General features: G+C 40.1%; 3 protein-coding genes, 1 long non-coding RNA gene and 1 pseudogene across 6 annotated transcripts; 2 read left to right on the top strand and 3 right to left on the bottom strand.

Annotated features, from left to right (window-relative positions):
* Window positions 1-91: 91 nt before the first annotated feature.
* On the bottom strand, window positions 92-1024 carry LOC110747530 (uncharacterized). Its single transcript, XR_002525221.2, has 3 exons — window positions 725-1024; window positions 583-616; window positions 92-423 (listed from the first exon to the last, which is right to left on the bottom strand). It is a non-coding gene; the product is annotated as an uncharacterized LOC110747530 (long non-coding RNA).
* Window positions 1025-14278: 13254 nt separating this feature from the next.
* LOC110748523 (Tetratricopeptide repeat (TPR)-like superfamily protein) lies at window positions 14279-17160 on the top strand. The gene is made up of 2 exons (XM_088255955.1): window positions 14279-15810; window positions 16591-17160. Exon 1 carries the CDS (start codon window positions 14413-14415, stop codon window positions 15805-15807), a length of 1395 nt encoding a protein of 464 aa, XP_088112081.1. The 5' UTR covers window positions 14279-14412; the 3' UTR covers window positions 15808-15810; window positions 16591-17160.
* A 672-nt stretch (window positions 17161-17832) lies between these two features.
* On the bottom strand, window positions 17833-23098 carry LOC110761371 (rab escort protein 1-like; annotated as a pseudogene). Its single transcript, XR_015837073.1, has 9 exons — window positions 22038-23098; window positions 21502-21624; window positions 20927-21023; window positions 20482-20520; window positions 20130-20373; window positions 19951-20035; window positions 19120-19321; window positions 18691-18771; window positions 17833-18573 (listed from the first exon to the last, which is right to left on the bottom strand). The product of XR_015837073.1 is annotated as a rab escort protein 1-like (transcript).
* LOC148293358 (uncharacterized) lies at window positions 17979-18452 on the top strand. The gene has a single exon (XM_088244692.1). It carries the CDS (start codon window positions 17979-17981, stop codon window positions 18450-18452), a length of 474 nt encoding a protein of 157 aa, XP_088100818.1.
* Window positions 23099-23378: 280 nt separating the features above from the next.
* LOC110761373 (uncharacterized) lies at window positions 23379-25670 on the bottom strand. 2 transcript variants are annotated; one of them, XM_021963835.2, is made up of 3 exons: window positions 25379-25670; window positions 25227-25287; window positions 23379-24368 (listed from the first exon to the last, which is right to left on the bottom strand). In XM_021963835.2, the coding sequence occupies exon 3, from the start codon at window positions 24362-24364 to the stop codon at window positions 23591-23593; it is 774 nt and encodes a 257-aa protein (XP_021819527.1). In that variant the 5' UTR covers window positions 24365-24368; window positions 25227-25287; window positions 25379-25670; the 3' UTR covers window positions 23379-23590. The 2 variants fall into 2 exon arrangements, with proteins under 2 accessions (XP_021819527.1, XP_021819528.1); XM_021963836.2 differs by having other exon boundaries at window positions 23435-24279.
* Between the last annotated feature and the right edge of the window lie 2265 nt (window positions 25671-27935).

Below are 27935 nucleotides of genomic sequence, written 5' to 3'. Positions count from 1 at the left end.
AGTGATCTTTTATGTTTTCTAAATTTGTACTGAGAACATAGGAATTAAGAGTATATGCTATAAAAATAAAAGAACAGCAAGTTGGCTAATCTAAATAATCAACCACTCATATCTCTGAATGAGATTGATATTTGAGTCAATAAAATGAATGTACAGGGACACCTAGTAATTAAAGACATTGAACAACTAACTTAACTGTATTAAACATTCAACCCTTCGCTTAACAACTTCATCTTCTTAAAGTGTATGTGGCTGCTATACAAACACAAATTTGAACCCAAGCATGTTGCAAATAATTATTTATAAACATATATAAACATAATTGAATGGGTGGAGTTGCAGCAACTAGTACAATTTGCAAGTTCTTTCTCCTTAGCAGCTGCCATCCTCCTTAGCTTTGCAGCTTGTGCAAATGTTGAAGGCCTGGATTCAACAAAAATAAGATCACAATCCTGCTTATGTAAATGTAAAAACTTTGAAGATGCAATTATCAAAAGAATGCTAAGAACCCAAAACCCAAAATTAATATAGCATGTATTTAAATTGATGGAAAATAAGATTTAATTAGTAAGAATCACTCACTGTGACAATGAGCTTGCCTCCTTCAAAAGCCCCTCTGCGAATAAATACAATTAATGAATCAAGAACATGATTAAGAGAATGATTTCACGCCAAATTACCATTAATTTCTTAAATGCGTATCGATAATCGTTGAAGCAAGTACCTTCTTCAACTGTTGCAGCCACCTGGACACAAATTGGAAAACGACGACGAGTATGAAGACGAGAGGAGCTGCCACCGACCTTCTATGGCCCTCTAGGGTTTCAACCACCTCTCCCATCTCTGATGGTCTCCTTGCTCGATCCCTACCAACAACACCTTCTTCGTCCTCTCGGAATCTCAATACCACTGCTACCTCTGCATCTGGCTCTCCGTTTTTTTTTTTTTGGGACAGAATGGCACTCGGTTACGTTCTCCTGCTTCTCACATCTGGCTCGTCGTCGTTTTCTCTGGTTTTTTTTTTTTTCTGTTCAATAACGTCGTTTTGTAATTGTTTTCTTTGGTCAATGTCGTCGTTTTTCTCGGTTACTTTGTTGTTCTGACCCAAGTCCAAATGGGCAAATTTAGCGGCCGATATTTGCTTGGGCATGGTCCAATTCAAATTTGCCCCAAATCTGAGGTTAGAACTTAGTATCGACGTTTCAAATTTACTAATTTACCCCTAAAACAATAATGTCAATAACCACTACCATTCCAGAAATGAGATAAAATCAAAGCCTAAATTTGTCATTCCTGTTTCCATGATTATTTATTGATTAATTGTTTATTTCCTAGCTAAACCCTACTTCCATTCCAACTCTCTTTACTTTCCGCCCAAGAAAAAGAAAACTCTAATTTTTTCTATTCCAGTTAGCAAAACGAACACAGTATATGAAGACACCAAATCATCAACAAACCCTATTCTTATTTCTTGACCAAGAGCAGCTGGGACCTAAGATGAAGGAAATCCTTGATAGTTGCTGGTTTGGAAGAAACTTTTTAACCGGATGCATCGATCTTCTATTAATTTTGATGCCACATCTTTTAATATTTTCAATCAAAGGTAAGTATTGTTGATTTGTTGTTACAATTTAATTTACTTGAATATGTAACTGTTTGACATCAACTGTGATACTTGTTTGTGTTTTTGTTTTTGGTAAATAATACAATTTTGTGTTAATTATATCTTGACTCCTTTGATACAATTCTTATATGAACCATCTACGTGATGAGTTCAATACTTATATTCAAATTTGTTACTAGGGTTGGAGAAGTCGAGGGCTAAGGGAAACGAAAATGTACACAGCTTGTACATTTAATTACGGGTTATGGGTTAATCATATCCTAACACAGCTACTATGCAATTTAAATGTACACAACCACCTTATGCTTAGAGGAGCAATAATCCTGCGTTTTTGTAGAAGAGTGATATTTTTATTGATTAGTGCGATGCACATTGCATCTATCATATCATCATTTTTCAAAGATTTTCAACTAGGCTAATTAAATCTCGTTGTCGGTAACAATATTATTAAATGAATATCTTCTCCTCATCATTGGTTGAGGATGAATTTGTTGAACTTTTAGTATCTGAGCCTATAAATTATTAAAGATGATCACACGTGAAAGGTGACCGAGCCTAAGCCCCCAATTAAATTATGTGAATGCAAATCTTATGATATAAATACTATCTTATGTGAACGTTGGGAAGAGTTTCACAAGGCAAGTCATTTGTATCTTATGTGAACGTTGGGAAGATGATCACCCTAAATGATTTTCAACTCCAAGACCTACTTTCACAAGGCAAGTCACTTGTACCTTATTTTTGGTAAATTGGATGTGGTAACAGAATGTCACACCTTAACCATGATTTTTGAGAGGGCTCTCTTAATCTGAGTAAGTTCAGGTAGATTGGACAGTAAAACAAGACCTATGGGACATACCCAACTCTCTTATGGTTGTCCTAGAGGTCAGTTTGTTTGGAATATACGAATTCCATTAAAAATACAACAAATGATTTCAAACCTGTAATGATTGGTTCCAAACACAGTCAACAATCAAGCATTGCCTAAGTGGGAAACATGAACTCTTTGTTGCCAACTTGCTCATTCTCATGCACCCCTCATTGCAATGAGCTTACAATTAGGGCCATTAATCAGTGCTTTTCCAAAAAAAAAAAAAAAAAAAAAAAAAAAAACCAGGTTACACCATAATGAAACAGTCTAAAGCATGCAAGAGCAATTTTCTATATGAAAGTTTGCACACGGGAAGGGAACTGCAGGCTTTACTGATTTGCTGCTATTACTGTTTCGATACAATCGATTTGCAGTTTATGAAGCTTAAGAGTCTAAGAAGCTTCTGTGGAGTCCAAGTACAATGGAAGCTCTGCATTTGTAATTCCGGGGTCCAAATATAAATAGAGGCTCTTAAATTCAAGGCAAAGGAATGGCATATGATGCCTGCAAAAACAGGTCTCGTTTTCGGCTTCAATTGACATTCAAAATAAATGCCAGTAGGCAGTGTTGGTAACGTAATTGACCGAGCAACTAGCTAGGCTAGACCATCCACATGCCATGCTTTGAGAGGTCATCACCTTAGCCAAATAAGCATTACCACAACTCTAAGCAAGAGGAGTCCCACATCGGAAAACTACAAGAGATGGAGACTCCTCCTCACCTATAAAAGAAGACTACTCTCCCCTTAAAAAAGGGCTCTCTCTTCGAGACTTTCCTGCTGGTCTGGTCTTCGGGTCCTGGGTCTCCGGATCTTGGGACTTGACCCCTGGGCTTTGGATTCCTAGCTTAGTACCTTAGGCCCTAGGCCTTCTTCCATTTATCTTTGGGTCTAATCCCCTTGTACAAATGTAAACAAACATTATCATAATGAGAACATCTTCTTCGTGGACATAGCCCATCATTCGGGTGAACCACGTATATCTTGTCTTCTACATGCTTATTTACTTTATTTACCTTAACTGCCGAAGGCAACAATATGCCGAAGGCACATACACCTGCTGAAGACTCATGTCTTCACACATCATCCACCATTCCATCTTTATCTAAGTTGACCTCCCAAAAAGAGCATTAACAGTTTGGCACTGTCTGTGGGAACTGACACAATAGACTTCTGTTGTTCTCCCCTTCTTCAGTGGCCTTCGGCACCCATACAATCAACATCACCTAAGTTGTCGTTCAGCAATACCTTACTGGAGCAACAATGAATGCTAAGGCAACAAATTGCAGAAGATGATATTTTAAGGAAAAGCCAATGAGAATGTGGCTATCATTTTGCATGGCTTGCATGGCCAAACCAACATCTCAATTCAAAGTGTCGTTCGGCACTTCTTTGAAGAGTAAAAATATGGGGACTTGAGTTTGTCCTACAAGCTTCATCATTTGGCACATGTGCTACCTTCGGCACCCCGTCATCATTCGACGCGAGCGATGCCTTCAGCACCCCGTCGTCATTCAGCTCGAGCGATGCCTTCGGAACCTCATCATCATGTGGCGCATGCAATGCCTTCGACAGGCCTCTCTGACGTGAGCGATGCCTTTGAGACCTCGCCTTGCATGGCCAAAAGAGAAAGCCACCATTTCAGCCCAAGGAACCTCCTTTCAGTCACGTTGAAATAGTCAATTTATGGGTGGCCAAATATTCCAAATGCACCAAGGATATCACCATGCATGGCTTGCGCATGGCCAAGGAAAAATTGCTCCACTCCGAAGGATGCCCACGTGCATCCATACCACAAGATAAGATTTCTCTTCTTACATATAAATATTGTATACAAGCATGCAATATGTTTGTACCATATCTGATCCTCCACTCATCCATTGACACGTGGATCGCTTAAACTCTCCAAATGCCCAAAGGCTCCGAACAATCAGCATCGGCTACCGATGATATTGTCTCAAAGCAGCAAAAGACCGCTACAAGCCCAACACAGCCTACAATCGGTATCCCTTACCGATTCTGCAGAATCAACCTCGAAGCACCCGCCCGAAATATCTAAGGACTCGTGTCAACCTCATAGGGCCCTCCCACGAGTCCCACATCGAAAATGAGTACCAAGAGCATACAAAATCCCCTCTATAAATAGGCCCATTCACTGCAATACAGGGGTAAGACTTTCCAGCTTGACCTTTATACTATTATATTGTCAACAGCGAGGGTTTTTAGAAAACAAACTTACTTTAGCATCGGAGGGTCTTAGGCTGGTTCCACACCGGTTCCATAGACCTTATGAGCCTCAACCCTCTTCTATTTAGGATCTGCATCCGAAGACAAGAAGAATCTGCATCTATCACTCAATCGATCTGCTAGATCGTCCTCTCCACTTGTAAGTTGCACTCATCTCTGTCTGTTCAGTTTAAGCGCCAACACAATATTTAAATAACTCATTGCACAATCCTATTCAACAATATGATTCATAAAGATTGCATATGAATAACAGCTGTCCAGATTCGGCCACTTTGAAAATGTTCCAATTTGGCAATAGCCAAATATTCCAATTCATCAACAGCATCACTTTGTATGGCTTGCATGGCCAAGGAGGCCAACCACCATTTCAATCCAATGGGAAGCCCATGTGGTTTTCTCCAGTTCAACTAGAGTATATTATTTCCAAAGGTAAAGATTCTCTCTCACATATATTATTTCAAAGCATGCATGCAATCTTTGTTACAGACTCTATTTAACGTGGCTCAATTGGATGCCAACATGGGCATGCTATCATGTCAGCCCAGAAGGATACCCACGTGCTCCTTTCAAACCTCATATGAAGTATAAATAGATGGCACCTAACAGCCAGACCAGCAATGGGTAGCGTCCACCTTGGTGTCTTCATCAAGTTTTGTTCAGCAAAAAAGTTTAAGAATGGCACATTATTGTTCGGCGTCCCCATGCAAATAAGCATATAAAGACTCTTCCAGCATTGGACCAACAAAACCCTAACTAGAGACCACTCGTGTGCTTACCGTTAGACACTTTCTTTACTAAACCAGATAGACAAATCTCATTGACTGCAAATAGACACAACCTCCCATCCCTGCCAAAATTTTTCAAGTGGGCAAACCAAGAATGCCAAACTCATGTTTTCAAGGTTCTAATATATCGGGCGGCACACCCATATCCAGGATATTGCTCAAGGAACCCAAGATTTTTGAGAGATCACCATCTCCATGCCATTTGATCAGCTACCGAACGATAGCCATGTCATTGGCTTTCTCAAAAAAAAAAAAAAAAAAAAAAACATGCCGAGGCAATGGTGGAGGAGGCGCAAGAAAGAAACCCGCTCCTTCCAAGCGGATGTTGCCGAACCCAGCTCCAATACCTCTCTATCATATTCGAACCAGCCTATGTAGAAAAACGGAGAGGTTACTAATTTTTTTTTTTTTGGACAAGCCTTGCCGTTCGGCAAGGCCTATGCCCAAACTACGACCTTATGTAAAAAGTCTTACCAGTTGACTCTGTCGAATGCCGACGCCAAGGACGATCGCCGTGCGAACAGACGGTCCTCCCACAGAAGGACCCTTGCCGAACGGCAAAGGTGGTGTCGCACCTTAGGGAGTCGAATTTGACTACCACTAAAGCTGTTAAAAACCGAGGACCTCACCTGCCTTGCTGAAGCCAAGGGACGCACGCAATCTCCTTCCAAAATCAACCTTGTCGACGCTCCAACAACCCAGACATACTCTCTTGCCGAAGATCTAGGAGGCTTAAAAAAAATATTCTACAATCCACCCTTGCCGAACAGCAAGGGCTGTGCAGAACCTAGGAGGGCGCTCGAAATTGTATAGCAATGATCTTGCCTAAGGCCTCCTTCGAAACCAGTCTTGCTGAAGCTCCTTTCGAACGGTAGACTCTATATTATGCGGAATGGTAGGCAGCATGCCGAAGCCCAGCTCCTGGGGCAGATTCCAGCCAACCTTACTGAACGGCAACATTATGTTAAAGCAACGCAGAGCCCAAAGAAAACTCACCTCCAAGTCGACCTCAGCTCGGATAGCACGACAGCGCTGCCCAAAGACCGGCCGAATGCCGACGCCAAGGACGCGAGCGATAAAATAGGGGACTCGTCTCCTTCCAACCACGACACCGAAGGGGTCCACTAAGACTCACGAAGGTTATTTTCAACATCACTTCTCCTTCACGAATCTTGCCGAACGACACCCATCTCAAAAATGACAGAAGCCCGACTCCAACTTATGCCAAATTCCAAACGGCAAACCAACTGAAAACCTGCTTCGAAGCCGTCGGGCCGAAGGAAAACTATGGTGGAATCGTCACCAATCTTCCGTCGGCGTTTAGGGTGGTGCAGCTTTTTAATTCCCAGGGCTGGGAGCGAGTGAAGGTATTCGACTCCAACCCGGTCATGCTACGAGCTCTTCTCCGCTATCGCCAAGTCCCAGTCCTTCGCCACCAACTGGGTCCAACGAAACATCGTCCAGTGATCGACAACGAGGTCTTCATCGACACCCACGCAAGCAACCACACCATCTCCAGACATTTGCGGAACCCCCAAGTCTACGATGGCGTCAGCTAGAGGCTCAAACCCACCTCCATGATTGATGGGCGACATCCCCCCCAATTTACTTCGGCAAGGACCCTGCCGAACGACAAGGGTGACATCACACCTCCCTACCAGTAGGCCGTTGACCAAAGCTGTAAGACAGTCCAAATCCAACTCCAACGACCGGTAAATTTCATCAACAACATGATGTCACACTTGCCGTTCGGCAGGTGTCGTGCTAAAGGTAGGTAACAACCCCAAAAAAACTCCTCAAATTGATATGGGTTTACCACTATCCCAAATATATATATATATAATTATTTTTCCTAAATAATAATAATTCAAAAAAAGGCGCCCCGGGGGGGGGCACGTTTGCATTTGTTCCCTTAGGCACCCTCTTTCCTTTCGGAACCCTCCTTCCGAAGATGCGAAGGGACCTAGGCGACACGCGATGATGTCATACCTTCCGTTCGGAACCCTCCCTTCCGAAGTGTGGAATGAGACCCACGCGACATGCGATTACGTGGTAACCCAAGTTCGGAACCCTACTTTCCATTCAGCACCCTCGTGCCCAGCACATTGCCTTGCGACATGCAAGCTTTGTGTCACCTTTGGTACCTTCACGCCTCAATCGTATACAACAAGCCTATTTAACAAACATAAAATTACCCTGATTTCTTACCATTTCTTTTTCCCAAATTCATTGCAAATTTCCCGTATTTTGCTAAGCCGCCTTGGCAGACGAAGAAGTAGTACAGACATCGGAAGTTAGAGAAGACATAGAAGACTCACTAGAATTCAAACTCTTGCTATCCATGAAGAGATACTTCGAATTCCAGAAAGCTGTAGAAAAGGACCGAGACAACGCCGAAGATGACTAGAAGCGCTCCAATGCACATGTTATTGTTCAGTATACCGAGTCCGTCAAAACTGAGATGTGGGATCAATTGCGACCTAAGTTGATCCCATTAATGGAAAGCAATAAGATTTCTTCACCGCAAAGTCTGGATAAGCCACAATCTTATCAAGATTTTGACGTGCTTGAGTTTCTACTGAGGTATGCGCACACCGCCCCAGACCAGCGCCGCAGCCTTCCGACGTCGCCCGCCCATCCCATCCCATCCCATCCCATCCCATCCCACCCACCCACTTGGACGGAGTGGTTCATGCAAAAGGGAGTGTCTTGGATATCCGCTCGAGGTAGTACCGGTGGAAAATTCGCTACCGCTATACTTCAGCTTTTAGCCTCTGTCCTAGTTGCCAAGCTCATGTCTGGGGCTTGGAACTGGTCGCTAGGAAAAGACCAAGAAACTTCCAACAAAGATACTGACAATACAAAGCCCAAAGACAACGGCAAAGGCGAAGAGAATGAAGACCTAGACTTGGGTATTTCATATGATTTATTTATTTATTTTTTAAACATTATCTGTTTAATTTTTTATCTCTTTCATTTTTTAAAAGATTATATTTGTAATAACATACTGTTTCTCAATTGGACAAATTTCTAAAGCGGCTCTGGGGCAATTCCTAAAAGAATCATTTGGCGATGGTGCTAGCACTAGTGGATTTTGAATTCTACTTCTTTCAAGGTACTGTTATATAGTTTGCTTTTTCACGCACACTCTGTAATTCACTATTATAGTAGCTATATAAATCTATTTTGGGTTTTTATTAGTTTTGCTATTAGTTTGATTTCTGTTTGTAGGTAATGGACTTTTTTCTATGTAGATTCGATTTAGATTAGATTTATTAATATGACATCCCCTAGGTCACGGACTTTTTAAGGATTAGATTTATTCTTTTCTTGAGAATCTTTTGAATACTTAAAAATTCAAGCAGTTTTATTGACAGGACTCGACCCAAATTCCACTTTGGAATTCGAGTCGAACCATGTGCATGTTCGACACCCTCTTTCCTTAGGTCATGGACTTTTGCATTTGTTCCCTTAGGCACCCTCTTTCCTTTCGGAACCCCCCTTCCGAAGATGCGAAGGGACCTAGGCGACACGTGATGATGTCATACCTTCCGTTCGGAACCCTCCTTCCGAAGCGTGGAAGGAGACCCATGCGACAAGCGATGACGTGGTAACCCAAGTTCGGAACCCTACTTTCCATTCAGCACCCTCGTACCCAGCACATTGCCTTGTGACATGCAAGCTTTGTGTCACCTTTGGTACCTTCATGTCTGACACTTTGCCTTGCGACATACAAGCTTTGTACTTCCGGCATCCCCTTTGCATTCAGCACTCTCGTGCCTAGCACATTGCCTTGCGACATGTAAGCTTTGTGTCACCTTCGGCACCCTCGTGGCTGGCCCATTGCCTTGCAACATGCAAGCTTTGTGTCACATTTAGCATCATGTTTGCCTTCGGCACCCTCATGCCTAGCTCTTTGCCTTGCGACATGCAAGCTTTATTCCTCTGATATCACATTTGCCTTCGGCACCCTCGTGCCCAACACATTGCCTTGCGACATGCAAGTTTTGTGTCACCTTCGGTACCCTCATGCCTGGCCACATCGCCTTGAACAGGCAAGCTTTGTGCCTTCGACACCCTCGTGCCTAGCCATATCGCCATGCGACATGCAAGTTTTGTGTTGCCTTCGACATCCCCTATGTCTTCGGCACCCTCGTGCTTAGCCACATCACCCTACGACACGAAAGCTTTACACCTCCGGCACCCTTGTAGGCACATCGCCTTGTGACATGCGTCTTCGCCTTCGGCACCTACGTTCCATTCGGCACCCTTGCATAACAAAAACGAGACTTGCAAACCACTTAGGTTTTTGTTGCAAGTTCCCTCCCTTTAATGTCCTTCTTACCCGGGGACTTGGGGGACAATGGGCAGTGCACTATGCAGCTTGGAAGATGAACTGTGGTGTGGCTTGGCCAGTGCACTTAAAACTACAAGACCCCAATCAAGAAGTACCTTCTTACTCGAGAACTTGGGGGACTACTGTTGATATCGTAACTGACCGAGCAACTAGCCATGCTAGACCATCCACATGCCATGCTTTGAGAGGTCATCACCTCAGCCAAATAAGCATTACCACAACTCTAAGCAAGAGGAGTCCCACATCGGAAAACTATAAGAGATGGATACTTTATTTACCTTAACTGCCGAATGCAACAATCTGCAGAAGGCACATACACCTGCTGAAGACCCACGTCTTCACACATCATCCACCATTCCACCTCTATCTAAGTTGACCTCCCAAAAAGAGCATCAACAGGCAGTAACTGATAGGAAAATACTTGTATCATGATTCATGTTGTTGTGTAGGTATTTGGTTCCATGGTCTTTAGTGAAAACAAGAAAAGCAAGGCCGTAGGACCGCTTAGTAATTTGGTGGCAGTTGATCGCATTACTTTTTTTCCTGCTATATATATTACTGATCTTGAAAGATAAACTATCCACATGGGTTTAAAGTATAACATAAATGTTTAGCAGATTCAATGATTTTACTAATATAACCCTATAGCAAATTACTCATATAACCCATATACCTCAATCGTATAGAACAAGCTTCATATTCAGCAAATTTACATATCTACGCCTCAATCGTATACAACAAGCCTATTTAATAAATATAAAAATACCCTGATTTCTTACCATTTCTTTTTCCCAAATTCATTGCAAATTTCCCGTATTTTGCTAAGCCGCCATGGCAGACGAAGAAGTAGTACAGACATCGGAAGTCAGAGAAGACATAGAAGACTCACTAGAATTCAAACTCTTCCTATCCATGAAGAGATACTTCGAATTCCAGCAAGCTGTAGAAAAGGACCGAGACAACACCGAAGATGACCAGAAGCGCTCCAATGCACATGTTATTGTTCAGTATACCGAGTCCGTCAAAACTGAGATGTGGGATCAATTGCGACCTAAGTTGATCCCATTAATGGAAAGCAATAAGATTTCTTCGCCGCAAAGTCTGGATAAGCCACAATCTTACCCATCCCACCCACTTGGACGGAGTGGTTCATGCAAAAGGGAGTGTCTTGGATATCCGCTCGAGGTAGCACCGGTGGAAAATTCGCTACCGCTATACTTCAGCTTTTAGCCTCTGTCCTAGTTGCCAAGCTCATGTCTGGGGCTTGGAACTGGTCGCTAGGAAAAGACCAAGAAACTACCAACAAAGATACTGACAATACAAAGCCCAAAGACAACGGCAAATGCGAAGAGAATGAAGACCTCGACTTGGGTATTTCATATGCTTTATTTATTTATTTTTTAAACATTATCTGTTTAATTTTTTATCTCTTTCATTTTTTAAAAGATTATATTTGTAATAACATACTGTTTCTCAATTGGACAAATTTCTAAAGCGGCTCTGGGGTAATTCCTAAAAGAATCATTTGGCGATGGTGCTAGCACTAGTGGATTTTGAATTCTACTTCTTTCAAGGTATTGTTATATAGTTTGCTTTTTCACGCACACTCTGTAATTCACTATTATAGTAGCTATATAAATCTATTTTGGGTTTTTATTAGTTTTGCTATTAGTTTGATTTCTGTTTGTAGGTCATGGACTTTTTTCTATGTAGATTCGATTTAGATTAGATTTATTAATATGGCATCCCCTAGGTCACGGACTTTTTAAGGATTAGATTTATTCTTTTCTTGAGAATCTTTTGAATACTTAAAAATTCAAGCAGTTTTATTGATAGGACTCAACCCAAATTCCACTTTGGAATTCGAGTCGAACCATGTGCGTGTCCGACACTTGGCAGGTGCCGGGCACAAATGACTAATTTGCCCCTCTAACAAAACTTCAAACTAATCTCAAGTTTGACTTCTGCCGAAAATTCGGCAAAGTCTCCCCTGTAATATGAACATTTCCCAAAAATTTTACCTGTCAAATAAGCATATAAATGTATATCACAACGGCCAGCATGTAATAAATTATATCCAAGAAAATCAAGCATCAAAACATTTTGGCCTTAGGCCTCAATAAAACGAATAAATCTTGCTACTATCAACATTCGATTCAAATTTTTAGAACATCATCAAAACAATTTTAGATCTCGAAATAACTTAGCTGGACTACCTTTTAATCACTTGACCTCGCGGCTGCACCTAGAATTCTAGGTTGCCTACGTACCCTTAACCAGGGATCAAGCCACATGTAGTTCTTTCACTTATTATACTGTTCTTGTTATACTTGTACATAAACCGAATATGTTCATTTATATTTATATATCCATTCATGCGTTTGCATAAGTCTTCACACCAGTTTAAAACATTGTAAAACAAATATTCATCTTCCACCTAAGTGTGTCTATCATTATTTGTCATTTCCTTGTGTCTCAGTTCGTGACATGGCTTCGCAGGCCTCGATAACACAAGGTCGCCCGAGCCGCAACCCTCGCAGGATTCAAGGGACGTCTAGTCAACCTGATCCGCATTTCTCGAAATAGTGCGTATTCAAGCATATGTAAGTCACTTATTGCATTTCCTCTAGTTCATACATATGTAAGTCACTTATTGCATTTCCTCTATATATATAATTTATACGTCATTGGCTTAAATGATATATATATATATTCAACAACGTAATTAGAATATATATTTCCATCTTCATTTGTAAAACAATTTATCGCTTACGAAAATAATGGTACTGTATAAACTCCTCCATTTTAGTTTAAAAGCATCTCAAAACTTAAATTCTCTCCACCTAGGCGTACCCCTTTCCTGATCCGTCAATTCCATCCTCGCAGGCCTCGGAGACCCCAAGTCCACTCGAGCCGCAATCCTCGCAGGCCTTAGAGATACCACTTCCATCCGAGCCGTAATCCTCACATGCCTTAGAGATACCACTTCCATCCGAGCCGCAATCCTCGTTGGCCTCGGAGATACCACTTCTATCCAAGCCACAATCCTCGCAGGCCTCGGAGATACCACTTCTATCCGAGCCGCAATCCTCGCACTGCACGTTTCGGATGTCCCCGAAACTTGTGGGGCATGTCATAAATGACAAATGGTTTCAAGACACTGGGGGGTACTCCTCTGGTAGGTTTGAAAGTCATATTCAGAAATTTATCACAAACTTTGCCTTCTATTCCTCAAATCTATTTTTTGCTACTAAATGTATGGACTCAATATAGATATATATTTAAATATTTAACTAGTCTGTTAGTCCCTTCGGACTCTGATGAACAATCCCTTCCAATATTATGTTTATAGTCTTAACAACACAATTAACTATATGAATAAGTAAATAGGTGATAAATGAACAAATAAATAAATACTCATACTTGTTTACTTGTTGACTTTTCTTCTAGCAACTACAACTATGGTCAAGCCGATAAAGCAATCGGAAAGGATTTGATAGCCAATCTAGATCTAGTGGCCACTGACCCGGTTGTATCATTCAGGACAACTATATGGTTCTGGATGACCCCACAGGGAAACAAGCCATCGAGCCATGACGTCATCACTGGCAGGTGGAGCCCATCTGCTGCAGACACGTCGGCGGGTCGGGTCCCCGGGTATGGAGTGATCACTAATATAATCAACGGTGGGCTTGAATGTGGGTATGGCCAAGATGATAGGGTGGCTAGTAGGATTGGGTTCTACAGAAGGTATTCTGAGATTTTGGGAGTGAGCCCAGGGGACAACTTGGATTGTTATAACCAAAGGCCTTTTGCCTAAAAAAGACAAAAGGCTAAAATAATCTTATGTACGGTCTACCAAATAATACAATAATCATCCTATGTGATAGGAAATGTCTCGTTTCTATTTCATAAATAAAAGCTTGTTACTTTGCATTTGCACTAATTTTCTTTAAATACAACTGATAATACAAAAAAAATTGAGAGAAACAAACACCGAATCAGCGAGTAAATAATTTTAAACATTTGAGTTATCAATTAACCTTATACTACTCACTTGTCAATTATTATATAGAAAATAACAAAGCATAGTTCTTTGTTTGATTCGGTTATCATGAAATTTGAACATATAACATCCTCTACATAAACCCTGGTTAATTTACTAAACGACAACTGTAATAACTAACTTTAAAATTAAGGGCATATGGTAATTTCATTCACTTTCTAACGTCTAGGCTGCTTTTTCATTTTGAGCATGAGCCAAAGGCACAAGAAGACTAAATTTATTAAGGTCATAATCTTTTGCAATTTACGATATGTCGTTTTTCATCAACATCTTAGGCTTTTCATTTTGGGCCATTGCGAAAAACCGGGCTTTAGCGCTAACAATGTCAATAACGAACCTAAAGGAGTAAATCTCCCCATGACCCATCACAGCACCCGCAATCCCCAAATCTCAAACCCCTGCAAAACCCTAACACCTTCACCAGGACAGAGCTTCCACCCACCAAAGAAGAACAAGAACAAGAAATGGGGAAAATCCCACCATCACTTCGGTCCTCAGTTTCAACCTCACTCATCAAAAAGCCATCTTCTTTAGTCCCAAACGAGTCCCCATCTCACAGACCCCATCACTTTCCCAAGAAAACCACCAAGAAAATCCCACCCCAACTTTCCGAGAAAACCAGAGAACCAACCTTCAGAAACCCCTTCACCTCCGCCAACCTCTCAGACGCGAAGAAGGTCTTCAACTCCATCGTCACCACCACAAAAGTCCCACTTGACCTTCGCGTCCACAACGCCCTCCTCCAATCCTATGCCTCAATCTCCACCCTCAATGACTCCATCTCTCTCTTCAACCACATGATCAAAACCCACCCTCCTTTCTCTCCCGACCAATCGACCTACCACGTTTTGCTTTCCCAGTCTTGCGAAGCACCTGATCAGACCCTCAAACCCGTACACCAAGTCCTCAACTTTATGCTCACCAATGGTTTTAGTCCCAATAAGGTCACCACGGATATCGCAGTCCGGTCACTCTGTTCGTCTGGTAATGTTGGCCTTGCCGTGGAATTGATCAAAGAAATGTCGCTTAAAAACGCAGCACCGGATTCTTATACCTACAATTTTCTTGTTAAGTGTCTCTGCAAGTCAAGTGCTGTGAGTACTGTTTATGAGTTTATTGAAGAATTTAAAACGTCTTTCGGTTTGAAGCCTGATATTATCACTTATACAATTTTGATTGACAATGTGACTAATAGAGAGAATTTACGTGAGGCTACTAAGCTAGTGGATGTGTTGGCTAAGGAGGGATTTAGGCCTGATTGCTATATTTACAATACAATTATGAAAGGTTGTTGTAGGTTGAATTTGGGCAATGAGGCACTTGAGGTTTTGAAGAAAATGAAGGAGAATGGTGTGGAGCCTGATCTTGTGACGTACAATACTTTGATTTTTGGGTTATCGAAATGTGGGCGAGTTGTTGAGGCTAAGAAGTATTTGGGTGTCATGGTTGAGATGGGTCATTTCCCGGATGCGGTGACATACACTTCATTGATGAATGGAATGTGTCGGAAAGGGGATGTCTTGGGTGCATTAGGGTTGTTGGAGGAGATGCAAGAAAAGGAGTGCGAACCAAATGTTTGCACGTATAATACGTTGCTTCATGGATTGTGTAAAGCAAAATTGTTAGAGAAAGGGCTAGACTTGTATGGGGTGATGAAAAAATGTGGGATGAAGCTTGATACAGCTTCTTATGCTACACTTGTGAGGGCACTTTGTAGGGAGGGGAGGGTGGCAGATGCTTATGAAGTGTTTGATTATGCAGTTGAGAGTAAGAGTGTAACTGATGTTGCTGCTTATACAACTTTGGAGGGTACACTGAAGTGGCTTAAGAAAGCAAGGGAACAAGGCCTTGCTACCTAACTGGTATTTTCTCTATTTTCTTTAACAACCATATTTTGTGCATGGATTCCAATAGTGTTTTCAAATGTTCCGTGATTGATTATATCCTTGTAACTCAAGATGCCACAGTGATGTTTATCAATTCCCATATTGGCAGATGCCACAGTGATGTTTATCAATTCCCATATTGGCAACAGTGGCCTTTGGTTTTTCTTAGTTTATGAAACTTACAAAGGTTGGATTGTGCTGTTGTTTTGTTTTCAGTAACGACTAAACTTGTTAATCTCAGTGAAAGTGTAACTGTAACACTCAAGGTTAAGCAAATGGCATTAACCCGGTTGTGTTTGTTTAATTTATTGTTTACTTGAAGAGAGATATTACACGAGTTTAAAGGTACTGAAGTGAATCCCTTTTGGCAACACTTAAATATGTACAGATGTTTTGTCTCTGAGATATGCTAAAGTTAATGCTGCTTGGATTTGTATGCTTTCTGGTTACCTAGTTTTAGATTATTGGAGCTGTTAGGTTGTTAAATTTGAAATTGTAAGTTTGTCATCTTCCAAATGCCTACAGTTGTCATAGCTTGGATTGACACAACTGTAATCAGGATTTTGAACACTCTTACCTTTTTCACATCAATGCACATATGATTATGTGGGTTTCACTAGTTGTGCTCTATTAAGGTGCGAAATGTGAATTGTGGTTTTTCTTTTCTATTATTATGCACGTAAGGCCATTACGTATATCTTTCATCATACAATATCCTGACTAAATCGAAACACTTCTTGATATTTGGGCCACCAGGTTTGTTATGGGGCTGTTGTAGAGTTTTCAAGATTCATCCTTGGTGAAGCAAGAAAGCTGAATGTAACATATTAGCACTCCTGCAATCTATCTGCACCAGGACAAACAACTCTTATGGTGAACGACAATGATAACAAAATCCCCCAACCCGTCCTGGACATGAAGCCATGGGGAAGGTTCATACATCTAGCCGTCATCCCTAAGATCTATAATTCCGTGATGCTGCAACAAATTGCAATTTACAGGACCAGTTTGAGCATATAGCAGACCTAGATTATTGACCGGCATTAATAACCTTAGGAAGCTCAATTTCCCCATTTTGTATTCACCATCCAGACAAAAGTTTTGTTCAATTACAATGAAAATCCAAAACCCAAAAAAGGAAAAAAAAAAATCAAATTAGATTGATATCAGTGAACACAATTAGGCAAAGGCAGGAAAGGGTGCCCTTAAAAATGCATCAATTAGCGGTCTCCTAATGAAAAAAGAGCGTAGCATTACTCTTTGTTTGTGATTTAAGGTTGCTAGGTTTGCGTCCTTCCAACATGGTTATGCAAAGTGCACGTGACACAAGTTACAAAATGTGGGCATTTCTGACTCCTGAGGTTTAGGCTCTTTTGTGACAGTAACTGCCAACAACCTGCCGCCCCTCTTAACCCAAAAATGCTTAACTATAATGCTTGGTTTTTGGGAATAAAAAAGGGTCAAAATGGCTCATTGTCTGTGCATAAACAAATGGGTTTTCTGCCACCTTAGTGCTAATTGTATGGTACACAAAATGATACGGAAATCGAGTGGTTACTTGATTGGATGAACCAGACCATTTTGGTTAGACGTACCTAGTTAATTTGACTAGCAAAGCCTAGCTAGATTCTTGTATTTGAGGTCTATAGATTTAGGCTAAATCTTGTCTAAGTGTTGTTGTTTTGGCTTGATTTTAACCCATTGATGCCTTCTTTTTGGTTTTCTTAAAAGACCACCAAGCACTGCCAGCCTTTCATGTCCATAAAACAATTCAAAAGGAATATGATTGAATTGTGATTGAGAGAATGGTACTGGTAAATGATTGGGGGAGGCAAGGAGGCATACGGCTCTCACGGTCTGTACATGTTGTTTGTGAAAAAAGATATATAATTTGTAGTTGTTGGCCAAATTTGATACAGGATCTTCAAATTGCAGGGTGACCCAGATTTACAATCACATGCAGGCCGTACTGGGTTGGCATGAAAAAGGCCATACATGTAATCCTCATCATTTGATGCTATAACTTATATATATATAAGACTTAAAGAGTTGGGTTTATTCAATTCAGTGTTCACTTTCAATTGTGAGAAAAAGTAAAGAGATTTTTTTTCAAAGCACATAGCTTTTCTTTCAAGTGATTGAAGATGGCTGTTTCACTTTCATCCATAGTGCCCGTGAGGTCCATTAGCTTGCCATCTAGGCTAAACCCCAATTCTCAAAAGATTGAGTCAGAGCTCAACAAGTTAAAGACTTTGAGATTTTCATGTGCTGCAGAAGCAGCAACTTCAAGTCCTCTAGGCAGTGAGGCTCTTCTGGAGGGTTTGTCTGGTCTTGCAGAGTTGTATAATTGCATTGAGGAACTTGTTCACTCTCCACTGACCCAACAAGCTCTCAACCATCACCAACAGTGCAAAACACTAGTGGAGGAAGCACTTGATGGCTCAGTTGGGTTGCTAGACTCATGTGGCAATGCAAGAGACCTGCTTTTGACAATGAATGAACATGTTCAGAACCTTCAATCTGCACTGCGCAGGAGGAGGACCGGAGATTCGAGCAGCATCCAAAGCAATTTCACGCTTTCGAAAAAATTCAAAGAAGAATATTGCAAAGACCCTTAGAGATTTGAATTCAAAGAAGAATATTGCTAAGCTCAGTACCATCCTCTGAATTCTCAGGCACCTCAGGGGAGGAGGGTGTCTCCGGAAAGAATACCTCATCTGGATACATCTTCTGGAAAAGCTGTCAAGTACCAGCACCAACACCAAATTTTATGAGGGCTTAACATTAGGTGATATGTAACAAGTAATTAGGCATGGTGAAAGTTATCAAACTTAAGCCAGTTAAAAGAGGGCATACCACCACAGTTGATTCTATCAGATCACTGAAGTTAATATTTCCATCTAGCATCGGAGTGGAGATGATATTTTCATATTGACCCTGAAATCAATGCAAATCAGAAAAGGCATCACAGGTCATACCTCTATCAAGATTCATGTCGCATTTACAAAAACCAGTACAACATGGTTCTAATGTCTTTCCAAAAAGGTAAATATTATATCTACATCACATGTGCCCTTTTTCAGCTTGATCCTCAAATCATCCACAGATGAGAACAAGTCATCACATTGGCATCCACAAATTTAATACATCTATGAGAACACATCAACATCCTCATCATCATTGCTAAACATCAAAGGCGACAAAGAACAAAAAAGCATTAAACAAGCGAACAATCACAATGCAAGACATAGAATTACTGAGAAACAAACTTTAGTGCAGACATACAGTGGGCAACGTTGTGAGCTCCTGAATGTATAACCTGCTCCAAAGCAGGGTGGGTTTTACTTCTGCATCTTCACTACCAGCTGCAGAACCACTTTCAGGATTCGCAGAAACAGGAAGGGTGAGAAGAGCATTCATGGCTGCATGTAGCAACCTTTTCCCCTGTCCTGCATCATCACATAAACCAGAAAAGTACAACACAAACCTGAAGAAGAGATGGTAAACAAAGTCAAATTTAACAGTTTCCTGGAAAGTGTGAGGGTGGGTATCTAATATCTAATCCATATATACAATGGTAAATACCCGGTATAGAAACTCTTTTTTTAAAGACAATCCCAAAAGAAGAAAGAATAGCAACCATGACTAGATAAGAGTCAATAACTATTAACAAGTTGATATACTTCGCGACCTAACATTAGTCATTTCTAGGCAATAGGACCAAGTATTTAGGCAGTTCCATATCATAACTACAGGAAACCAAAGGTTTGACCATTTCTATTTTTAGAGCTTAATAAGTCAACCAACTTGGGTTCATTAAATATACAGTTACAAATCCACATATGTAGGTGGCAAGTGGTAGTTCTTTTTCATTGCTTCAGGGTAGTTGGTCTATCAGATCTCATTGCTATAGCATGGAGAACAGATATGATGTGCCTAACATATACTTGAAGTTGTACATGTAATGCATAATTGCCAAATATTTAGCCATCAAGATATTAAAAAAAGTTAAAAAGAATGTCAAGATAAAAGATAAAAGAAAATGTGTATATATCTCTGTGTCAATGCAGAGAGAGGGAGAGAATTATTATCTTCAAAAATTTAGCATAAACATACATGCCTGATGGACAAACAGCCAGTTTGTCCAAACCGCCTCCTATCTGGAGAGCCCGAATTGAAGTATCCTGCTCAGGAAACAAAGCTGGGGAGGAGGGGGGAGGAAAGGAGACAAACAATTTTAGTTCTATTATTCAGTTTCAACAAAGCACACTAACATAACCAGAGTTAATTCTTACATCTAGGAGGATATATGAGCAAAAAATGTGATATATCTGGCTTCAAGGAACTGCTAATTATACATATTCCCCTAGCCACCTTTCTTTTATCATCTTTCAGACTTAAAACTTGAAAACTTTCTCTCAGGTCTGGTGGAGATGAAGCTGGCAGCAAAGGAACTATGAAGGTTGGATCCAAAACCAGCTGATGACTAAACAAATCCTCGCCTGAAGCTAATCTAACACCCTTGTATTGTCCACTATTCTGCAAAAGTCCTTGATAAACATTAACTAATTCGCAACTTTCAGGTAAAAATTTATTTCCATAAATATGTTACATCAGAAACAACAATAAGTACCCTCATGCCCATACCTGGTCAATAAGCAGAGCAGTCACTGGCATTCGCAGAACCTGCATTAAAATATTTTTCAGACAAGGATAAGCATTCCAACTGTATGTATGTATGTATGTTTATCTATACTTCCAGTGAATGCTATGGATTAAGCAGTAGGAACTAATGCACATGAACATAACTCCAACTCCTATAAAAGAAAATAAGTAGAGCTAAAACATTAACCTAACCCACCATTCTTTTTACAAATACCATGATTCACAATTTGCAAAATACAGAGTTGGAGACAAACCAAAAATTTCAACAAAGAAAAGAGTAAAAGTTAAATAAGACCACACATATAGGCCAATAATAAATAAATAAATAAATAAGGGTGGACAGATATGAAGAAGTATGTACAGGCCAATAACTTTAGGATACTTTTTTCCTTGAAATTAAGTAACAGACACTTCCGCTTAAACTTACATAAATGCAACCTTTAACAGCAGTGCGACGGCAAAAGGCTTGTGATAACTCCCCAAGACCATAAGTAGGATAAAGCAAAGCCCCAGACGCACCATACCTAAGAAGAACAAGAATGATAAAGAACCTATTTGTGGCATACTAGCTTCTTTTATATAACTTTGAGGCCAATAAGTATTGATTCAAGGGACACATCAAAATCAGTTGGCTCACATAAGAAATACAACACATCTAAGAAGAAAAGCTCTCTTTTCTGAAATTTTAATTTCAATGAAATTGACAGGATTCCGCCCATTCATACTTCCTTATTGCTTCCCATTCTAGACAGCTGTACATGTTCTCCACAATCATAAACCATTGCCATCAAACATTGTGGAGTTTCTTCAGTTTTTTTTATTACTCAAAGACTTATTCTTCAAAATATTCAAACTGAGCCTAGATCATGGATGAATAAATAAACTCATTGATAGTATACATACTACAGAGGTACTGGGTCGAGCATCACTACAATAGTACTACACAGTACCTAAAATGTCATATAATAAACGTTAAGTACAAAACCTAATAACAAAACTAACCTGCCAATCGAATTTTGGTAGAGAGCTAACCGCTCCATCCCATCTCTGGTCTTAAGCACAGATTTACAAACTTCCAAGTTATCTTGATCATAATCTACCAAGCAAATGGCATACAGAATAATCCTATATGGAAGAAACAAAAAAATATCTCAGAATAGCGAAAATAAAACTCTTCGAGGTGACCAAACCAAACAGAATAACTCATTTGAGAAACATGTTTCAGGATAAAAACGACCCCTTTCTTGGTGTAGACTATTAGAAGGACAACCAATGCTTGCTTTGTTTGAAGGAAAAACAACAGAAGTATAGATAATAATAAAAACTATATTCCCCTTTTCATTTTTACGATAAATAATGTAACAAGCAGCAAAGAGTACTAATGGGTATCTATAAATGTTTCAATCGCCAACAGCTCACTGAAGCAATGGGGAAAACTCAAAACCCCAGTAAAGCAAAGCAGTCTTATCAAAACAAATGAGACATGGGAAAAAAAAGCGCTGTCACTAACAGATAGAGAAAGGCAATGCGATCTGTACGATTTTATCTTGGGCGGCAACCGCATCTTCTTCAAGAACTCAACAAAGGGGCTCTCCAAATCCTCCTCTGAAATCTTCAAACTTTCCCTCCCTTCATCATTGCCGTTGGAGGCTCCCAAATGCTGCTGAACAAGCTTGAAGAACCTCATGAGCTGGTTCTTCTCTAGAAGACTCAAGCTCTTGTCTTTGAATATTGCTGATCGAGAGTCCGGCACATCACAGAGCCTCCCACTTCCATCCCAAATGAAGCTCGCTTCGATGCCCTTGAAATCCAATTACGAGTTTACGCCCGATTTGATCAGAAGGTCGGTGGCTTTGTCGGCGCAAAGAAAAACCCTTGGCCCGCCAAGGTCGACGCTGAATTGTGTGGAGTGTTGTGCTAGCGTTTCGGGGGCATAGTTGGCAGTCTCAACGTTGGAGTATAGCGATTGGAGGCTGAGATTTAGGGCGGTGAAATCATGGCTGCTACTTGCAGAGGTGGTATTGGCGGCGGTGGTGGAGGGTAGGGTAGCATGGTAATTTAGGAAGGAAGTGAGGTCATTAAGGTGAAGAGAGGCGGAGTGGCTGCCGTAAAAGGAGTTTGGGTCAAGGTGGAGGACGGTTTTTCCGCTGGCAGAGGCTGCGGCGGCGATTACTGATTCGGGGATTCCTGTCCCGACAACGATAAGGTCAAAGGTTGTGGTTTCAAGTTCGATTGGAAGGTACGAAGGTAATTCAGTCATGACACTGGGTGGGGATGGAAAGAAATTTCAGAGGGTAAAGGAAGAGCTCTCAGCAAATAGAATTTCTGTACTCGGCAGAAGAAGCTACGCGACCCGCAGTGAAAGAAGAAGAAGAAGAAGAAGCAAGGCTAAGTAAAATGAGACCGGTGCTCGGAGAGTTTAATGAACAATTTCAATATACCAAAAATGACCTTGAAATGATACTCTCATTTCTTTCTTTGGTTCCTGAAGTACAGAAACAGAGACCAACTAGAATAATGTCTAAAATCATAAGTCCAACTCAGGTCAGGTGAGCTTTACTGCTCAGGAACAGGAAGTGCTCCATAAATTCTATGATGATCTTCCCCATTGGAAGGAAGTAGTGCATTCCTTTTCTTCGCCTTTTATGGAGTTGGGGGTCAAATATAATCTTCGCAGTAAAGTTACTTATGATCAGCTCAGCACAGCACTTGCTTTGAAATTTGATTTTTGCTTGCTAGTGCTTTAATTTTAAACACAGAAAAATAAGGAATTATGGCAGCACCCGCCACTTAGAAATCATATCCATCCAATTTCTTTCATTGAGCAAATTTGCTTGCTTATATGGCTAAGCGGGCGGTTTGATAACCAGGCAGAAAAATGAAGCAATTACAAAACAGAAAGTAGAACCACAACAACTGTGGTAGCAGATGCTAGTAAAGATAACCCACATGTTCCTTTTGTCCACATATGGACTTCAATTTAACCATTTAAAAAGATAACAAATGATGTTTGTATATAACCCAAAGATAAAAATGTCTTAGCCCCACAATGGAAATTTCACATAAAAAAAATTTACACTGTCTCTGATCATCACTGCCTTGATCTGGATTCAGCCCGTCTAGCTTCATCTGGTGTCGATGGGAACAGCTCCACGTACCTCGACCCAATTGTCATCTTGTCCTTGCACATTGCCTTTTTAGCCTCTTCCGCAGAAACAAACTCAACATATGCCTCTCCAGTAGATTTTCCATCCGGACGGCAAGCAATATGCACCCTATCTTCTACAACCTTGAATTCTCCAAAAAAATCAAGAATTTCAGATTTTTTTACAGAGAAGGGGAGACCGCGCATCTTCAATATCTCAGTGTACTCCATTTGGTCCTTGTCGCTGAACCTCTTTGATTTAGATGGAGGAGGACTTCCTTGATAGTCATTATCATAAATACCTTCATAGTTTACCTCTGCTGCAACAGCATTGTAGTAGTCCTGCCTCTTGCACCGGAAAACTTCAACATACCTCCGCCCCATGTTCTGACGATCTCTATGAAGTGCAAACTCAACCTGCATGGGTCCAGCAAAGACTACAAAGGCCTCTCCTGAGAAGCGTCCGTTCTTGTTGACCAGCAACACATCAACAATATCCAGTCCCGCAAAGAACTTGAAGATGTCGATATCAGTGCAGTTGAAAGGAAGCCCCCTGAGACGGGCCACAGGAAAGGCAGGGGGCTGATAACCCCCACCATAGCTGTAAGGTTGAAAGCCACTTGTGCCGCTGCTCACTGCGAAGTAGGGATTCGAGTCCATCATTCTTGGTCTCTTTGAACGGACCTCGTACCCGTCCGAAACACCCCCGCTTCCCAACATTGCCCTTAATACCCAAAAAAGAGAAAATCCCCCACTCAACCTGTTAATAAAACCAAACCCAACCCAAACTTCCCTGACACCTAATGTCTAAAACCCTACATTTGTTATTCTCAAAAAATATAATTATATCTACCAGCCCCATATCAAACAGACAAATACAGAAATAACTACAGATGCATACAAGAGCATAGAAAAGAAAACACCTTTTCCTAGATATAAGATATCAACCAACTGATGTTACCAAAAGCAAGAAACCATATGAGATGTCACACGCAGAGGCATTAGGTGCACACATTTCAACACAGATTATATATACTCTCGGGTTTTAATAATATGGAATCAATTTCTCTATCCATTCCACATGTCACAGACTGCTCATGAAAATCATAAATTCAGTAAATTTTAGGCTAAAAGACTACACTTCTGTCCTTGAAAGATAGATTAAGTTTCTATTTTGCCCTTACTTCCGAAGAGGTAGAATGGGTCCTTTACTTATTTATTTCAATTGAGTTCCCATTGCATAGTCAATGAGCTTTGCAATGGTTCACCTGTCTTTCTCATATGAGTTGCAGGGATTTTGTTTGATGAATTACATAAATGGTCAATACCAAGCCAAGCTCAATGAGAAAAAGACCCAATTAAGTTTAGCTTAGACTAGCAAAAGGACCCGCGCGGTGCTGCGGGTTATAAAATTACGTAAAATGTGAAGAAAAGAAATATACAAACATGAAAATGCAGAAATGATGAGCAAACAAACATTACAAAAATAAAGAAATCAGTATGTGCAAACAACAGACAATAACAAAGCTTGACAGCATAACAAAGAAACTCAAATTCTCAAATAATTTATGGTGAATCATACCTGACTGAGAGAAAAAGAGCTAAATAAAATGAAGAGGTGGCTGCGAACTGCTGTGTTCAATCTGCGAATTGCAGACAGATAGGGTTAGCCAGAGATTCGAAGGGGGAAAAGAAAAAAGAAAAAAGAAAAAAAAGAAGAAGAGACAATCTGACCTGTGATGGCGGCGACTGAGAGAGGTGGCGGCTCTGAGAGAAACGGAGGCTGAGAGAGGTGCTGGCTGATAGAGGCGCTGGCTGACAGAGAGGTTTTGCGCAGACAGAGATTTGTCAGAGAGGATGAGAGAGAGGAAGGCTGAGAGAGAGAGAGAGGTTTGGTTGAGAGAGATGATGGCTGAGGGAGGTTTGGCGCAGACAGAGCCTCTGTCAAAGGGGTTTCGGCTGCTGAAGAGAGGAGATGAACAAAATTGGAGAAGGAAACGAACGGACGAAAGGAAAACGAAAACCTAATTGCGTTATAAGTTTTGTGCTGATTGTGTGCATGCACGCCTATGAAGCTTCATATACAACCAATAAAAATGAGCCATATGTAAAAAAAATTATAAATATATATAATATAAAAATATATATATAAATTAATTATATTGGACCGGTTCTGAGTGTTGAAAAACCGAGACCGAAACCGATCTGAACCGGTTCAGTTTGAATTCGAACTTTGGTATAAGAAGGGGAATTCGTTACTCTAGCCAACTGAATAAACCCATGTATACTATTGTGTTTCAGTTTTTTTATTCAAGCCTAAATTTTAAAATGTCATGCCTCGTTGATTTTTTTTCTATTCCAAAATTGCCCCTATAATCAATCAGGCATTTAATTCCCACAAATTTTGGAGTTTAAAATCTCTCAATTATGACGTTCAAATAGTAGAGAACTCCAAAAACAAATCCCACAAATTTGGAAATTTAAATCCAAAAACAGAAAATACACATATATCAAAATGACTTTCGATTGCATCACATGTCATTTTGGGTTGGACCCAGATCATAGTGTAAAGGGTCGGGTCAAAGCGCAAGAAACTGTTGGGCCATGAACGAAAAAAAAAAAGAAGCAAAACAAAACAAAAAGATAAATATTTAAGGAGCCTCTCGATAATTTTGGTTTCCCCTTCGAACAAGCTTGGTTAGGGTTTGGTAGATAACAGTTAAATAATTCGATTTTTCAGTCGTTCCTTCTCCTTAGAGAGTCGCAGCTGCCTTCGAAGACTCAAATCGTCTCAGCCATGTACGGATCAAGAGGGTAAGCCTAGTTCGATTTTGGTTGCATCTTTCAAATATCTGTGTGTTTCTTGTGATCTTCTTGTCGCTGTTTTGCGGCGTTATGTTGCTAAATTTGTGATTGATTATCTTGGAACCTGATTGATGGTTTAATCTGATTCTGAAGCGTCTTGGATTAAGAAAATTAATGAGGAGGAGGAATTGGTTTATTTGATAATTTGATTTGGTGGCTCTTGTATTTTCACGTAGAATTGAGTTTTGGGAATTTTAGTTTTTGATAGGTGTTTGCTTTCAATCTAAGCTATAAACATAATTGGGTCTTTTTTCTCATTCGTCAAGTTAGTAAAATACGTAGAGCTTGGCCCGAAAAACAATTATAAAATTAATTGTAAATTTTTATTGTAAAAAAAATTAATTAATTAATTAATTTGGCATCGTTCTAGCATGACATGTTCGAAACCTTCTTTGCACTTGCCATTTGTTTCATAATTTTCCATTTAAAGGATTTGCATGACCCAAAGAATTGTATCAAGCATAAATTAGACTTATATAACCATATAATGTGAGCTTTTGAGCCTTGTGCTTCATTTCATGAGTGTTATACACATACTCTTATTTTCTTGTCATCAAAGTTGTTGTTTGATCTCATTATTCATTGATTTGGTTGATCACTTAAAAGTCATTCATTCTTATGCAATTTGACTTCATGACATTTTAAGAAGTGATATTAAGGCATTCTTTGGATCGTTTGTGCCTTTCAAGCTAACCTTATGCATGCTTAAGCATGATTTTCCATTGTTTACCATTTTGAGCCTACATGTAAACCTTTTCTTTCATTTTACAAATTATATTTCCTCGCCTTAGCCCGAAAAACAAATATTTACCTTTCTAAGGAATTCATGAGCTCTAATTCGGATGTGTTTTTCAAGCTAAGTTTGGGAAGGGATATTACATCCAAAAAAAAAAAAAATCACACAATTGGTGAAAGAAAAGAGAAAGTTGTGATTAAGTGGCGGTTGTTTGAAAATTCATTTTTGGGCCTTCAAAATAATTTGGTGTTTGGAAAGGAGTTTGAATCAATGTAAAAGAAGGTATAAGGAGTTTTGATCATGTAAAAGAAAAAAAAATCTAATCGTGATGATTCGAAGTCTTGTAAACAATTGTTTTATGCTCTTACATTGCGAGTTCCTTGGACTTTGTATTATCCATACCTTTCATTTCTTACTCACCTTACACCCTTGGCCCCATTACAACCTATACTAAAGACCTAAATTGATCTTAAATGTCATGTGGTTGAATTGCATCCATTTTTCTACTTTTAAGTGTTTGGCATCCTTCTTGAGATCATATTAATGCAAGTTCTTCATCTTCCTATTTTGAGTTAAGTCCCTTATGATTTAACTCTAATCTCATGTTTATAATTGAGTGTTGCATTGTAGCCCTCTTCTGAGTGATTCATTTGTGAGAGGACAACTTCGGTGAGATTTGAAGTTGCATTT

This window comes from Prunus avium, chromosome 7 (assembly GCF_965620075.1).
Source record: "Prunus avium chromosome 7, drPruAviu1.hap1.1, whole genome shotgun sequence".
NCBI lineage: Eukaryota > Viridiplantae > Streptophyta > Magnoliopsida > Rosales > Rosaceae > Prunus > Prunus avium.
Note: the sequence above shows the minus strand (reverse complement) of the source record. Positions and strands in the feature narration are given on the sequence as shown.